Source organism: Haliaeetus albicilla, chromosome 27 (genome assembly GCF_947461875.1).
Source record: "Haliaeetus albicilla chromosome 27, bHalAlb1.1, whole genome shotgun sequence".
Taxonomy (NCBI): domain Eukaryota; kingdom Metazoa; phylum Chordata; class Aves; order Accipitriformes; family Accipitridae; genus Haliaeetus; species Haliaeetus albicilla.
The window spans coordinates 13,125,372-13,142,448 of record NC_091509.1 but is presented as its reverse complement, the minus strand read 5'-3'; the positions used below and the strand labels follow the sequence as shown (position 1 = coordinate 13,142,448).

Genomic DNA, 17,077 nt, shown 5'->3' with positions numbered 1-17,077 from the left:
AGTGCTGCAGCACAACACTCTGGCAGAACATGTAAGAAAAACATGGAGCAAAGCACCTGTATATTCATTTTGCTGTGAAGACAACATGGTTCAGTGCAATATACTCCTGAGACACGGAAGTTTGCACTGGATAAATACCTTTGTATGTAACAGATTTGAGAAAGTATTTCATATTTATACAAAACACTGTCAAGCGTCATAGCCCACTTTCACAAGTCTTCCCCAAAGATAACCGCTTGCCATCGAGACTAAAATTACACTGTCAAGTTGGCTTTAAAAGAACAGGGGAAATTAATAATGGTGATATTAAGTATGTTAACGTACACACATTTGGTAGTACAGTCAAGCACCTACTTCTGAAAAACAACTACAATAAGGGGACACTTCAGTCTCACACCCAGTACAACCCAAAACTGTATTGGATAAAAACAGTATTATCTTCTTCTCGCTTATTTTTAATCCATATTAAAACCTGGATGAAGCATAATGGGTTTGACTCTCGGTTTAGTTTGTCTAAATGTTACTGAATATCACCATGCCTCCTGATCTCTTCATGCCCAGGCCTGCCTGGTGCTTTGTGAAGCTCTCTGAAGGATTCTGCTTTATCATGGGACCCTGCATTGCACCTGACTGATTCGAAGGACTAATTACAAACATTTTCTCATAGAAACATGCTAAAGGCTTTAGTTGTACTTTGGTGTCATTTGACAAGACAGCAAAATATAATATATCTAGAAATTCAGAAGAGAGAAGAAATGATATCTAAAGAAGATTTCCTTTCCTTGAAAAATACCTATGTTTTTTCTATTAAAAAATATTAAAAGCAAAGAGAAATGCCACACTTGAAAGTTAGAATGCAGGCAAACAGGAGATGTATATATTCCGGTAGATCTAACATACTGTAAAGAAGTAAACCCATTTATATCTGCCAGTAGCAGCTGCAAGTAAACAGAAAGTAGCTGAGTTTTGCCAACAGTACATGGCTGACTAAATCTGTCAATAATCTGATGAAAACCATAGATCTTAGTGAAAGGAATTAAGGAAGATTTTTCTTCCAAGCTTGTCTCAGGCTTAATTTTAAAATACACATGGTGTGTGTGTATTCCAATATCCTCTCAGTACAACATATGGTATGGCGTAGCAACCTTAACATTGAATTTATTCTCTTCCAGTCAAAGTTCAAAGGGTAAAGAAACAGTCTAGAAAGTCCAATTCTTCAGGACTTATTTGGGATTTTTAAGTAGAGGAGTCATTTCTGCCACTAATCAAACAAAATTTAAATGTAGTTTTGACTTCTTACTCCTTAACTCTTTAATTAGAAATATCCCTGGGACTCTATTTTAAAAAAAAAAAAAAAAAATTAAAAAAAAGCCTGTAGTCCCATGCACACACCCACAAGTCTATTTCACCAGGTTTTTTTGTAAGAGAATGATAGTGTTCATCTATAAAGCAAACAAAGAATAAATAACTGTACAAGACTTCCATTGACAAAAGCTCTACAATTACACGTTACTATTCTACTTTCCACCTAAAGATTATTATAGGACAATCCAGTCCTTCTGAATCAGACTGCAAGTCTGAGACGAACATAGGAACAGAACATGACAAACAGACCTAGAAAATACTTCAAAACTGGGAGTATTGGTAAATCAGTGGCATAGAAAAAGCCAGGCAGGATACACCTAGCCTCCCATGCTTCTTGCATATTAATGAGAATCACAGCTACTGAAAGCGGTGAGATTTGAAACCAAGAGGTAAAACGTGCATAGGTTTAAATGAAGAGAATTAGGCAGAGATCTCTCCTGCATCACAAATATTTAAAGCACTTACCTACTAAAGCAGTCATGAAACGATTCATAGAGAGAGGTTCCAGGTACATTGGCCCTTCATATCCTGATTCCAATTCACTCCTCACATAATCCCTAAAAAAAATAACAGTTTGTGGGTTTATTTTTTTTAAGATCCATCTGATCAGACAAGAAGCAATTTATTCATTCCACACATATGTAACTTCAGTGTATGTCACAGCCAATTAACTAAACTACAAAAAGCAATATTAACACTACTGTTACAGCAGCCTCACTGATGTAAGGAGTTAACTGAGGCATGACTTAAGCAAGAGAAGTATTATCTGTAATTAGACTCACTGGCATAGCTGTAAAAATCCTTTGGGACATCCAAGCTGTTCTTCAGATTGTGGCCTGAAACTGCTTATTGACAAAGCCTCTTAAGCACCATTCCATTTTTAAGTATCCTTATTAAGTGTTCTTCTTCCTACTAATAATTTTTTTTCCCACCAGCTCCATGTGAAAAAAAAATCTGAGAGCTTGACAGAGAGGTCTTCCAATTTAATGCTTACAGAATTTCGCACCTAACAATTTCTTTGCATTGCATTAAAAAACAGGTATGAAGGAAAAGTGACAGTCATGCACTAGAGTCAGGAACAGAGCTGCTTCATAATCCTTTTATCCAACATGATTTAAAAGTTTAGCTCTATCCTGGAAAACTTGGCGGACCAACCAGATACCCTCAAACTGATAGACTACTATTGACAGACACAGCAAGACAGTCTGAAAATCCAACAGGATATTTGTAATTTCTCTCAGAAAAGGTTGGCTAGGAGGATGGGCTCAGGCAACCAAAGAAAAATGGAAGAACTTTAGGAGACTAAGCATTTTTCTGCTTTTGGTAACCATCCACCAGCTCCACCTTCAAGCAGGCTAGCATACGTAACAGCAATGTAACTCAAATATGAAATTCACACTGAGGGGAATCATTTTGCACTTTCAGAAGGCGATCCTGGAACTGCACAGTAGTAATCCTCTAGTGGCTCCTTAATCCCCTGCCCTGAGACAGCAGGCAATACTCACGACCCTTTGCATCCGGATCTCCAGCCCCTTTTTCTGCCTTGCCCTGCGATCCTTCCTTCTCCACTCCCAGGATGGCTGCTGCTCCACCCTTGTTATGACACTACCAACTCTGTCACTAGCAGCACAACTAAGCCTGTGGTCACACCTGACTGACAGTGTCCAGTCATTCATGTCTAGCTGCATCACATCCCAGGAACGCCAGACACACTTGATCTGACCCCACATGGAACAAGTGGAGTCTGTTTGCTCAAGAGGCATGGCATATCATTTATTACGTATTTATTTATATCAGTGAGGCAAGCCACACTTGCTGGGAACAGATGCAGTCAAAGCAAGGCAAACAGTACCGGAAACCACAACCAATACAAGAATTGCCCTTTTTATTTCAGTGCAGAAAAATATGCAACTCGGTGCTACTGGAAGCATTCACTTCCCAGAAATGTGGAAATACACCCTTCTTCTAGTACTGGCTTGCTACCCCAAGCTAAGGTATTCACATTTTCATTTGCAAAAAATCTCTGGAATTCAAGGCATAAATCTCAAAGTACTAAAACAAACACTTCAAAGCCTGTTCTTCATAGCTGACAACCCTGCCTACTCACTGCAGCTTTTCAAGTGTCATAGTATATGTGAGGTATGTTGAAATGGGTTCTTTAGACTGTAACCTACAATTAAAAACACAAGACGATTGAAAAGGCTTACTTAATATGACTGATTCTGGATAGAACTTTCCCCCTTGTTATCACGGTATAGCTAAGCACAAGGGTTTTTTTCTACCTTCCAACATCCACATAGATGTAATCTCTGGCACAAAGTTGAGTATTTTTTTTTTTATTTATTTCACATGAACCTGCAGAAAGCACTTTCTGAAAGCATTAGCAACACAAACAGGATAATCCATCAGAGTTACAAAGGGAGAAAAAAATAACACCATTTGCAACATGCTGAAGATGGCTTTTTGTATTAGCAATATCATGCTCCATCCTCAAATTTAGGGTGAAAAGACTAGCTATTTCTAAATTGCTAGAAGGAAAGCAGCAAAGACATCAAGTTTCTTCTATATCTTTTAGGAAACAGGTTACAAAATCATTCAGGATACCAACCGTAGCAAGATGACCTTACACAACTTAGCTAAGACATACCAACAACGCTGCACTTAAAAGTTGCTTCTTAACACCAGGAACATGCCTGGAGATGACCCAAATTCCTTCAAGCTACATTTCTTGCTGTTGTCTATCTGCTTCAGTCATCTGCACAGAGGTCTGTACTTGGCTTAATTCTTTAAGTAACTCTCATTAATTGAGTTTTAGGCCTACTAGCTTGGAGAAGCAATGTTTTAAGATCTCCTAAATTTTTTAAACAGTATTTGTAGATGATGTCTGAATAAGGAAAGTCAAAGCAATGATTCTCTTATTACCAGTACAAACACAAGGATCTTTTGGCACAGACACCAATCAGAAGATGCCTCGAACAGCTGCAGTGCCATACAAGATGCTGACAAGAGCAAGTGCCTGCACTCAATTTTGATCAATTAAAGCTGTATTAAGCTGCAGCTTTTACATTTGAGAATTGTTCACTTTACTGCAGCAATGTAAGAAAACAAGAATGCTAAAATCAGTATTTAGTAGTTAATGAAATGACTGAAACTACATTATTACTTCAGAAAATTAGAATATAAGAATAAAGCTTAGATCAGATTGCCTGCTGTTCATTCTGTAGATGCATTCCCAGCCTCATTTAATCAAACTGCTGGATTGTTAATATATATTCATGGACAGCCATGCCTAACATTGCTCTAAAAAGGTACAGTGCTTCACACATGACCATTTTTTGTTACTGAAAGTGCAGAAAGGTCGTCTGTTATTAGAAATATGCTTTGTAATTGACTGACATAAGGCACAATGGTTATCTGACCTAATTGACTCATACTGCTGACATTTACTGTGGCTGATTAATCTCCACCATCAACATCAAACACACACTCTCATAGGTTTTAAATGTCTACAGACAGCCTTAAAATTAAGTGTATTTAAAGATTATCCATCAGAAACAATTCAGTTTCTTACTCCACCCCCCCCAATCTTCTCATTTTAAGCTCTGCGAGGCTCAACACTTGGAATACAATCGTAACAAAACTGCAAAACATTAAATAAGATAATGATGTAGATTCATTTTTTTAGCATTAACAGTGTGTTTAATTGCATCATTTCTTTTCTGCATAACTGCATAATTTATTTTCCCAAGTTTTATTGCTGGAAACGGGGAAAAGAAATGCAATCCTTTTAAGCAAGACATTCATGCAGCTACATATATAAAATAAAACCAGCATCAATTTTCCTTGTCAGGAGCGGCAAGATTTTGTTTTTTTAAAGCTGACTTCTCCTTTTTCCATAAACAGATGGTGTATTATCTCCACCCAAATTGCCAGGTTAACATGCCACATACAAACGTAGCATTTTCTTGGACTCTCCAAGTGTTCACAAACATTAGCTAACATCAGGTAATCAATCTTTACACACTAAGGTAATTCTCAGTCTTGCAGATAAGGAAATAAACACTTAAGAAGTGAGATGACTTGTCAAGGTCAGATAGACCTGGAAGTCTGAAGTCAGAGCTTAACTATAAAATTCAGATCTTCTTATTCCCAGACTTGCAGCTGAACCGCAAGCTATTTCTGGGGTGGAAAAAAAGCACTGAAAGCTGAAGTCTCGTAACAGCTCACAATTTCCAGGACACTGCAGAGTCACAAGTGCCAGCTGATTCTGGTCTTGTTCTATAATTTGCATTAACCAAACTGCCCTCAATATGAGACCTCTTCATCTGTCTTAAATAGCATCCCAACTGGTAGTGCATGCAAGCAATTTACTGGAAGTTTTCAGCTCTAAGCAGAATTATTAACAAAAACACTCAGGAACAGTTTGCACATGTGACTACTGTATGTCTTGTTATGATCAGTCTGCTAAATAGAAACATCAGTTGGAATTGGATGGCTTTGGCAATAAAAGGAATAGCTCCACTAACATTATATTTGTGTTACATGTTACTATTTTCAATATGAAAACTAATGGTATTCAAAGATCCTTTTGAAAAGCTAATGCAAGTGTCACTTGCCACATTATACAAAGGCTGCTGCTGAGAACCCCTTGCACAGTGCTTCCTTCCAAACCAAGTCAGTCTTATGTCTAGGGAATGGGTAAGCTCACTCAAAAGTGTTAGCAACTACATTTGCTTTGCAAAATAGCTAGGGAATACTGCTGGACTATTTGAATCCAAGACATCTTTTAATTAAATATATTTTTTGGTGCCAGTTGATGCAAGATTTAATTAAAGTCTTTATTAACTCCAGAAGCATCAAATAGAGAAAGCTTAGTACGCACACGCCGAACAGTCCAAGCAAGTTATCTAACGTTTCAATGAAGCCTGTAACGTCTCAAACCTCACAAAGCAATAGAAGTCACAATTCACATTACACAGAAACACAAACAAAAAAGGTATTAAAATCAAACACAGTGCTATCCCTTAATGTATCAACCAATATCCATACCATCTCCCTTTCTTTTTTAAAATTTGAAGATCCAGAATGGCATAAAGATCTCTAGCTGTAAATGTTCTGGACCAAAGCCTCGCCTCTGACAGGTATTTGTTACTAGCTTTATTTTTATTTAAACGCAAGTTCTTAAATAATGTTTAGGTTGCTTTTTCTAATAAGTAATCCTTCAACCCTGTAAGAAACACCCACAAACTGTACCTATAAAAACTCAGGACTCCCCTGAGGGTGATAAAAAACCCTCTTTCCTTCCCACCCAGGCAATAAGAGGCCACAATTCCTCTCTTGCACCCTCATCCATTCATGAAATCATTAACTGCAACTCTGACAGCCACAACAGTGACGTGTCAAGTCACCACAAAACCTTCGTTAACACTCCACTGAACTGCAACATATCAAGTAAGAAATATTCCAGCAAATGCTTTACAACAATTTTGATGCAGAAATAACAAACCTATCACTTCACTTAAATCAATCAAAAGCACATTTTTAAATGTTTCCCATCAGCAGGCATCAAAATAAATCAGGCTCAAGTCCATATTTTCAAAACTTCCCATGTAAAGCCATTAATGTGATGGCGCTTTCTTTGGTTCCAATTAAACTTCTTGTCAGTATGACAGTTTACATTGGCTTTCAACAGATCTAGCTGGAGCCAAAGAAAGATGATTGACTCCGTCTTGTCTGACTCGAGTTCTTCAGCCTCTTGCTCTGAGTTTTAGATCCAAAATGCCTTTTTGTTTTCATTGTAAAATGTATTACATAAACAAAGATGAATTTAAGAATAAATTCCACTATTACTTTACTTCTACTATCTTCCACATCTCTATTTTCTCTCTCATCATAGGTGCCAGAAAACGAAAAGTAACGTCCTGTCTGCTTTGTAGAATGCTCCAGTGTTGAAAGCATGTTAGCCAAGCCATTGAGTAACTCAGACTACTACATCAGAGGCCACATTTAGTCTTGTGGTAAGTGCTTTCTCTCCTCAGATTAATAGACATTACATTCTACAGAAATGTAGCTTGAAATTCCTTTTAAGTCAGTGAAAATATACCAGAACTATCTGATGTATATTTAATTCTATAAACTTTTTCAAGACAAAGAACAGCAAGATATACTTAGGTGTCTGGCATAGAAAAAAGGCCTCCAAAAACCAGGCCTATGCCAGTTATACAAGATATTAACAAAATATCAGTCATTTTTCTAATTCCCAAACCAAGCTAGCAAAATTAATCCATTTATTCTTACCTGGAAATTTGGTGCCCAGCATAAAGCAGCAGTGCAGTCAAAAAGTACAGGTAAAGCTGAACCAGATGTTGCCTTGGCAAAGTTAGGAGCACAACACTTAAGATGTAACCTGTAACAAAAAGCAGAGGCTGAAGTTTCAAAAAACCCCTATCTAATTCCAAATTTCTTAATAGGCATTAACACTGAAGTTATTCAGATCTCTTTTAAACCACCTTTGTTTTCATTTGGTTTTAAAATTCATGTACTTACATTTTGCCCTCATCAAAACACAAAGCACACAAAAAACCTGCCACTTTCTTCTTTTTCCCCCATGAACAGAAATAGGTCTACCAGCTTCTGTAAGATTACATCTAGAAGTCAAATAGTGGACTTAATCCACAGTATTTTAACAAAACTTCATTAACATAACCTACGTAACCAAGGGAAAATAGGCCTAGGTCTCCCTCTTCTTCCAAGTGAAAGCAAGTTTCAGTGTTGCAGGGGAAAAAGCCTATCCATCCAACAGATTCAGTCAATTGATGTAAAAAATCCTTTTCTTCAACCAAAGGACACACAGAACACCTTTCCACACTGATTAGCATTACACATTTTAATTCTTCCACTATATCTTCATGGTTTAAAAACACTTTGCAGGCCCATAATTTGAGATGGGGACACACAGAGGCTGTTCTCCATACTAGCAATATTAAAGCACATTCAAGCTATCAGTGTTGCATAAATCAAGGACAAGACTTGGCACAGCCTGGGATTTCTAGACATTTACACCAGCAGTTCCTTCACTTCTTGTTAGCATTTAGCAAGACCATGGAAAAAGACCCAATGCAGATACAGCTGTACTCTTCAAGAACATAGCCTAGCTGCTCAGCAGTCTCTCCAACCAGCAGAACACTGATCCTTTTTTTCATACCTGCTATCATTAGGATACTTAAATAAAGCAGTACTTTAAAGTCCACTTCACAACTGGGTGGTACATGTCCATCCTCTTCTCCTTCCCCGACAGACTCTGCAAGTCAAAAAACCCAGCACGTGGCGCCCTTACTAATCTTTATTTCCAAGCTCTCCATCATGATGCAGTGCGCTCATGCTCTTTCTGAAGGTCAGCTTAAGTGCCTGGCACTGAAACCCATTTAGGAAAAAATATCAGCAACAGCTAACAACTTCCTTGCAGCTAAGAACAAAACACTATAGAAGAACTTATCCTGACACTTAGAGCTATACGAGTCACGTTACGTTTAAAGTTTCATCCATCTATTCAGCAACACTAGGCACAGCCTTTTTAACTGAGTTAATTTATACTTTCAGCTTTTTAAAAATACTTCAGAAAATAACGTAACTCTAGATTAAGCATTCATAAGTAGCGGTACAACCAGCTACTATAAAACAGCTTGAGAACACAGTATGTTCCAATGTTTGAAAAAGATACAATTTCTGACTCAGTATTTATGTAGAAGTATTTCAAAGCTACTTAATATCTGCCACCTTCAATAAGCCATCTCTGTAAAATTCTACCAATAGTTAGGTCTTCAAGAAGGTAACTCACAACATGCTCCTAGAAAAGGCATCAGACCCGCAGTATGCCAAGCAAAGATTAATTCAGATATGATAGATTATAGGAGTGACAATAGACAGACAAAGCCTATTTACTTACCTTTTTAAAAATACAAACACAGAAATTATGTATTTAACATTAAAGATATTTTTTCAAGTACTTTCATAAAGTAGATCTGACAAGTTGTACATTTGTCTGAGGATGTGCCTTTTCAAAAGCTGAAATAATTGATAGTTTATTTGATTAAAATGAAGTTATCATACAAGTCACCATCATTAGTTTCTGTACAGCATCCATTTGATCATTTACAGTATACATTTGACCGTTTACAAAAATGATCAGAGGGATGGAACACCTCTCCTATGAGGAAAGGCTGAAAGAGCTGGGGTTCTTTAGCCTGGAGAAGAGCAGAAGAGAAGGCTCCAGGGAGACCTTATTGCAGCCTTTCAGTACTTAAAGTGGGGTTATAAGAAAGATGGGGTCAGACTTTTTACTAGGGCTGGTAGCAACAGGACAAGGGATAATGGTTTTAAACTAAAAGAGGGTAGATTCAGGCTAGGTGTAAGGAAGAAATTTTTTATGATGTGGGTGGTGAGGCACTGGAACAGGTTGCCCAGAGAGGTTCTAGATGTCCCATCCCAGGAAACATTCAAGGTCAGGCTGGACCTGGCTCTGAGCAACCTGATCTAGTTGAAGATGTCCCTGCTCACTGCAGGGAGGGTTGGACTAGATGACCTTTAAAGGTCCCTTCCAACCCAAAGCATTCTATGATTTTTATTTTGAGCTTCTTAAAGGGGCCTGGAACACAGCACTACAACAGTTTCCTTCCAGCAACTGTTTTATACAGATTAACATACTTCTAGTTAATACAACACAGCAGATGTTCTACATCATCAGTTTTCTTAGCAAACACCTGTATTTTATGGAATTCATCTTCTCTGTTCAACACCTTCCTTCTACCAAATACACAAATGACAAGAGCAGGAACTCCACTGCAGAATCTCCATGAAGACATTTAACTAGTCTGCACCACGCCACAGCATTATGAGCCAGCTCCAGCAGCTCTCACACCGTCTGCAGACATTCTTAACACCTTGTCACTGCTGTATTCACCACCTTCCCTTGATTGCTTAGTTAGGGACAATTCTCTCTGTAGAACAACCCACGTGGCTCAACCATGTATCGTTCCAGCACTTGAGTCGAATCTCTCTAAACCCTTCCTTCTCACTGTAGCCCATGACTCACCTTCAGCTGGAGAACTAAATGGAGTTTATTATGCAGGCTTTTATTCCTCTATTATTCTATATATAGTCTAAGAATACCTGTTTACTGTATCTGCATTTAAGCTCTGCCATCTTCTTTACCTTATTCTATCACATGAAAGTCTGCTCCTTGGCCACATGATGTACTTGAGTGGTGCTAGGATAATTTCTGTAAAAGGAAGACATTTTAGAGGGCAGTAACTGCACTCCAACACAGCCATGTTACACAGGAATATTTTATATGTGATTGAAGTTAATTCTTCTCTCCATGATCACAACTTCAACTAAAATACAGCAAGATACATAGGAGTGAAAAAAAGGTCCAAATACAAATCAAAAGATGAGAAGATTTACTATCACATCTGTGCCTTTTAAACAAAGGGCTTCCAAACAGCACAGATGCTTCTAACACCTCACAGTGACAAGACAGCCAAGGTTACTGCAGAAGCTTGAGCAATAAACTCCACCACTCACGAGTTTGGGCTGGAATTTAAATGTTCACTTTGAAGCAGCCGTTTGCTCCAATTGTTAGATTTTGAAGAGGGGGAGAGTGAAAGACATTTCAAGTAGTTCCCTTTCACTCTTATTTACAACTCCCTCTTGTGACTTGATAAGAGAGAGATTTCAACACACTTCATACTGCAATATTTGCATTTTTGCTGCAGAGGCCCTATTCCCAAAGTGGTACCAACCTCATTTTTATTGACAATGCCTCTGCCAAAAAAAATAATTCATTACCAAACCGTCTCGTTGCAAAAGAAAAGGAAGACAAGCTCAAATTCAGACATACTAGCAGCAATATTCTATTCCCTTTGTTCTTGCCCGGACAAATGATGTAATTAGTATATGGCATAAACAAGATTCTACTTCAAAACAAAGGACCAAGAAATGAAATTTCCTCACAGCAGCTTTCTCATCTAAATCATTACATTCTGTTTTCATTTGCACCTCCTCTGTCAGAATAAAACACGATGTTGAGAACATATATCCCTGTGGAGAGATTCTCCACACACAAGGATTTACGGTTTGAGAAACGGTCATCTCACTAAGTAACCTTTAGGCATGGGTTAACAATAACTAATGCCCTCTTCCATCCAAAGCTTTCTGAGCTCTACGCCTGCAATGAACGCTTCCCTCCCTTGATTTAGGCCATGCATGCTATTGTCACTCCTGGTATATTGTTCCTTTTAACTCGCCAAGTACATTTCTGTTAAGCAGCAGGGTCAGTGAAGCCCAATTCCTGAGCTGGTAAAGAAACTGTTCTAACACACGTTTAAAAAAAAAGTTAAAGACAAGGGAGAATAAACTCTTTCCTTGAATACAGTAGTAGTGCCCTAGCGCTAGGCCACCAAGAAATAGAATTGCACCCTTAGGCTTGCAGCTGTAAGGAGCACTATAGAAGACCCATTCTGCCAACCTTACAAATACACAGACCTATTCAGAAGCACAAGAAGCAGAGAACTTCTACTGCCTCCTGTGCAAGACAGTACGGATTTAGGCCCCACTGGAGAAAATAAAATGTGAAAACAATAATAAGCAGAAAAGCTAAGTTAAACATTGCTAGACAAGAACACATGTATTAACTAGCTCATGACCTCATTTACAACTTGTTGATTCAGCCAGATGAAAACCTCTCAATGTGCAATGCTCATTGTTATAGTAAGCAGCAGCTCACAGATTGCCTTTCAGCAATCTCTCTCTCTCTGTGTACCACCAAGGTGTTTCCCAGCTTCTCTTACCCTGTATTACCTCTTTGCCAACTCAGGTGTCTCAGTTTTATTGATGTGCTGTGTACAACAGAGGCTTCTGGAGCATGATCAAAGCTGCAACCCATCCTCTTTATGAAACATTTTAGTGCTCATTTGCATGATTACAGATCCCTTGTGTCCACTTCACATTACTACTCAAAGTTCCCTGAAGGTTTAGTCTAAAAATGAGTACTTTGCACATGAAAGAGTTCATAACATTTCTTAATAAAACCACACCATTTCTTGCAGTGCCAGGAAGTAACAGAACAATTGCTTGGATTCTACCAGAAAATTAATTCTGGGGGGCCCTAACTTCCCACTCACCCACATCCTATGAGAGTAAATGGTCCACCTCACAATGACTAGCAAAGCAAGTCGTGAGCCACAGAATACCGTCAAAAGTCCAGTCTCTCCTGACTCAATGCAGGATCAGTGCACTACTGAGTTAGTAATTTCATTTCAGCCTAACCCTTGACTCTCCTCATTTCAGTTTATTCAGCCAACTATCTGGCCACAACATGAAAGTACCAGTAACACAGGACAGACTTCTGAAAGACTGTATTTGATATGGCAGAAGTATTATAACAACAATTGGCACCTTTATTTTCAGTGTGTCTAATTCTCAGGATAACCAGTCACCAGACTGGTTACACAGCAGTTTACACAGAGATTTAATAAACTGTCTATGTCTAAATCATCTCTCTCAAGAGTGGATGATTTTTCAAAGATACACTTTAGAGCTCACGGTATTTAAAGACATGATGCCAAAGTTACTAGAAGATTATCTGGCCTCTGCACTGGAGGCTAGCTCAAGCCCAGAAGGAATTCTAACAGCCGCTTATTTTAAGTCATATAAAAGGTGAGACAAAAAGCTCTTGCACATCCTCAATTTGTATTAACCATGCTGTGAAGGATAACTCATCCAAATGGGGTCTTCTGAATTAACTGGGACAGCTATGCTGTCCTGAAAGGGAGACTAGTTCTTCATCTGCTGTTGAAAAAAGGCAATGTCAAACAGAACCTCTACCACCACACAGAATGACCTCTCCTGCATCAGAGGTAGCTCCAACACAGAGCTCTGGCAAAATTCACTCCACTGAAATCAACTTAGAAGCCAAGCCATTCAGAGAACACTTAATACTGCCAAAATCCCCATCAGTCTCAAGCAGCCACCAAGGCACCAGTACTATCACCACAAAGGGTAGCTTTCATCTAGCCTGTCTCACCACTCCTAACTGAATATGTGTTCAAGGCAGCATAAGCATAGTGGGATTTAAGATGTGTTGCATTTTTGGAGCCATGTTTTATCATGGCAACACCAAGGAACACGTCTTCCTCACCCTCCTACTCAGCCAGAGCTGCCCAAACAAATGGTACTCACTCCAAGAAGTTCTGTACTTTGAATTAACATGGCAAATATTTTGCCCTTCAGAAAATGTTGAAAAATTAGTTCTAAACTGAGAAAGCACACATCTAAAGATACTTGCACACAAGGAAATTAGTATTTACCCAGTCATGCCACAGTGCAACTATAAACAGAGATCAGAAAACTTGTTATCAACATCTGCATATCTCACTGAAAATAATGCCAACAAACCAATTTCCTCATTACTGGGGTACTGCCATCAGTTTCAACAGCTGTTTCTTGAATTTTCACATGCATAACAGATTGGGCACTCTAAGTATAAATAATCCAAGAACTGAGTTTCTTACAGAGATTTACAGTATTGTCTGAAAAAATAAAACGGACTTTTGACTCTAGTTCTGCCATATGATTCAGAGGCTTTTTCTATAATACAGCATACCTAATGATCAGAATTCTGGGACTAATTACAACCATGGAGAACTTGAAGAGTACTGGAAAAGAACATAGAAGTGGAACCATAAAAATATAAACAGTCACAATGTATTCTAAATTGTGAACACAAATCGCCATGTTGTCACTAGACTGGTACTCAGAGTTGACTGAACCTCAAAATTGTAAGCATCTTCTTTCAAGCAAGCTGCTGTTGTGGGTTTTTTTGTTTTTTAATGAAAAGCAATGTAGGTTGCCAGAAAGAGATACCAGCTTTATACAGAAATGTTACCTGGTAAGTACCCACATGCTGAGAAAGCTGCTTAGTAAAAGCCTACAACAGTAAGGAAGCAGTATAGGAATCGGCAGCCTCTAGAGCTGGAAAGTGAAAAAAAGAGTATGCTATATTTTGAGCATGGCATACTCTCTACCCTCTTCTATATCTACCAACTGCAGCATACACTGCATTTTATCTGAGAATATGAAGACATGGCAAGTAATTTTAAGAAATAAAGAGCAAGCCCATGTCATAAAATTGTATTTGGTTAAAAATAGCTACATTTTTAAATAGTAACACTCAGAAAATAGTTCTACTACCCATTTATCTAAATGTTGCTGGCAGGAGGGAGACAGAGGACATGGGACAGCAAACCCAGAGAGGCTGAATTTGAGCAGCTCCTCATCTTTGTACGCATTAACTGCATTTGCACATTTAGTCATGCATCCTTTTCTCACAATTTTGGGAAATTTGTTTCTGGAATGAACCAAATGCTTCTTTCTTCTCACACTGAAGCTTCACATGGCACTTCTTACTGTATTTTTATCAGAGTACTATATCTTTCCTCATAAGAGAAAAGGCACCACAAAAAAGCAATCCAAATAAAACATCTTCTAATTAATGCACAAGAGCTTAAAGAAAAGTGGGCACACCAAAGTAGAGAGCAACCAGCAAACACACAATGGCAGTAAGTTCAGAAGGTTTCTCCTCCTTGAGGCCCCCTTTTTAAAGGCAGCATTCATAACAAGTAGTTCACACCTAGCAAGTGATGTGACCAAGCGATTAAGGTATTAACAGCACAGTTCAAGAAACTGTGATTACAAACAGGGTGGTGAAAGATGACACACCTTCCACCTATTCCAAGTATTTAAACAGTTCCCTTTTTTCCCAGGAATTTCTTTTTTTGTAATGACAAAGAATATAGTTTAAGATAGAAAACTGCTCTTATTTTTATTCTTAGGTAAGAAAACACTAAGTATTTAGTGCAATTCTTGCCTTCTAGCATGACAGTGACTTAAACTCCAAGTCTGACTATGATTACAGGTTAAGCTCATGACTCTCCTCTTCCCATCTAGCTCAGAGTATTTGCCAGTTAGCACAAATAGCATTGCTTTGCCCTTCATAGGAGGAAATTACGTGGTTTCCACTGTTTCCACCTTCTTCATCAAAAGAATGTAAAAAGAAGTGACTGTCTTCTCAGAGCTACTCTACAGTGCAGAAGAAAACAATGAAGTCTGGCAGTAGCAGAGTGTGCTAGTCTACCCTACATAGAGGTTTGAGATGAAAGCCATTTTAGTTAGCACAGATCTTTCCTGAAGGAGAGGCTACTTTAAATTTATACAAAATTATTTTTATGAAATCTTAATGAAACCACATTACACCTATAACAGTTGTGGACAAAAAAGTTGTTTTGCTTTCTAAGATTCTTTCCCCCCAGATCATCCTACCTGCTAACAGCATATCAGCTGTCAGAATTATATCTGGTAATACAGCACACTGCACACAAATTTATCACGTGCTACTGTTGAGCCAGACTGTCTGGATGGGTTGCCAAAAAAAGTAAAAAAGATGACTTGGAGTATTTGGGAAGGAGTTCTGGGACAGCAGTGCTTATTGCAAGATACCCTAAACACTCCAAGAAGAACTACAGAATGCACTTTCATTCATAGGTCATACTTGCAAATAAGGCTTATAATTCAGGATTTTTCGATACTCTTAAAAGAATAAAGGGGAAAAAAAGCATATATATATATAAATAATTTATTGTATTTAAACAAATGGCAGGAAAGGGCCAGACTATAGAACCAAACCTTCCCTGTGACTCCTTTCAGGGGGCAGAAGAATTTCTACTATTTTTAATATAATTTGTGGTTGAATATCACTAGTACGTGCAACCCCATTTTATCCAATTCTTGCCTGTTTTTACAGATATCCAGTAGGTATGGCAAACTAAAAAAAAATAAAAATCCAGTACACAAATCAACTCCTTTTCATCCCAAGCATCTCTAGTAATTTTAAATTAAGTTTTCAATAAATTATCTGTCAAATGTCCTGTAAGATGTACCAAAAGTACTTCCAGAGAGATACTGGGTGTGATCAATGAAGTTTTAAGCTTGAGGTAATCCTATGACTATCAAGTATGAATTTTCGCACACACAGAACAAAAATTTTTCAGCCAGAGACATTCCCAAATTGTTGCTTAACTAAGTTTGATGTTTGTCTTTTCAAGCACACTTGACAAACCTAGAAAAGTTTTTCAGAAGTGAAAAACAGTTTTAATGGTGATTCTAGAAGATAACTCATATGCAGAAAAACAGTATTATGAAATAAAATAACATAACAAACTTTATACACAAGATCTAAAGTGCATGGTGAAGACTACTGCATGCCATTCACAGGCCTTTTATGCCTGCCAAAACAGTAGCCACAGTGCCATTTGACAGATAAAGTTCATAAACAAAATTACTATGCAGTTTTTCCTACACAAAATTAATCTGTTTACATTCATGAATTCTAACCAGAAATTTATCTCTGCTGTTTGCATTGCTTTATGCATATTTAATTAAATTTCATGCAGTTGAACTTGTGGTTGAGTGGTTATCAGGACTGAATATTTTCCTTCACTAAAGCAGATAAGGGCTGTTTCATAAAAATATATGAAAGGGAAAAGCTGTATCAAAGGACAAATTGCATCCTAGAGACTTTTACTATATTCCCAGTACTGCTAATCTGAATGTGAATCACACTGTAATATACATCACTTGATCTAAAACAATAGGCTTT

The 17,077-nt window shown here is 37.9% G+C and overlaps 1 protein-coding gene across 3 annotated transcripts in view; it reads right to left on the bottom strand.

The window, feature by feature from the left end:
* Positions 1-17,077, bottom strand: part of RNF145 (ring finger protein 145) — a 47,248-nt gene that overhangs the window by 18,327 nt on the left and 11,844 nt on the right. For all 3 annotated transcript variants that reach the window (XM_069772598.1, XM_069772600.1, XM_069772599.1), the window contains exons 3-4: positions 7,663-7,771; positions 1,831-1,922 (exon numbers count right to left, since the gene is read on the bottom strand). In XM_069772598.1, coding sequence (XP_069628699.1) covers positions 1,831-1,922; positions 7,663-7,771 — 201 coding nt within the window. The remainder of the gene's footprint in view (positions 1-1,830; positions 1,923-7,662; positions 7,772-17,077) is intronic.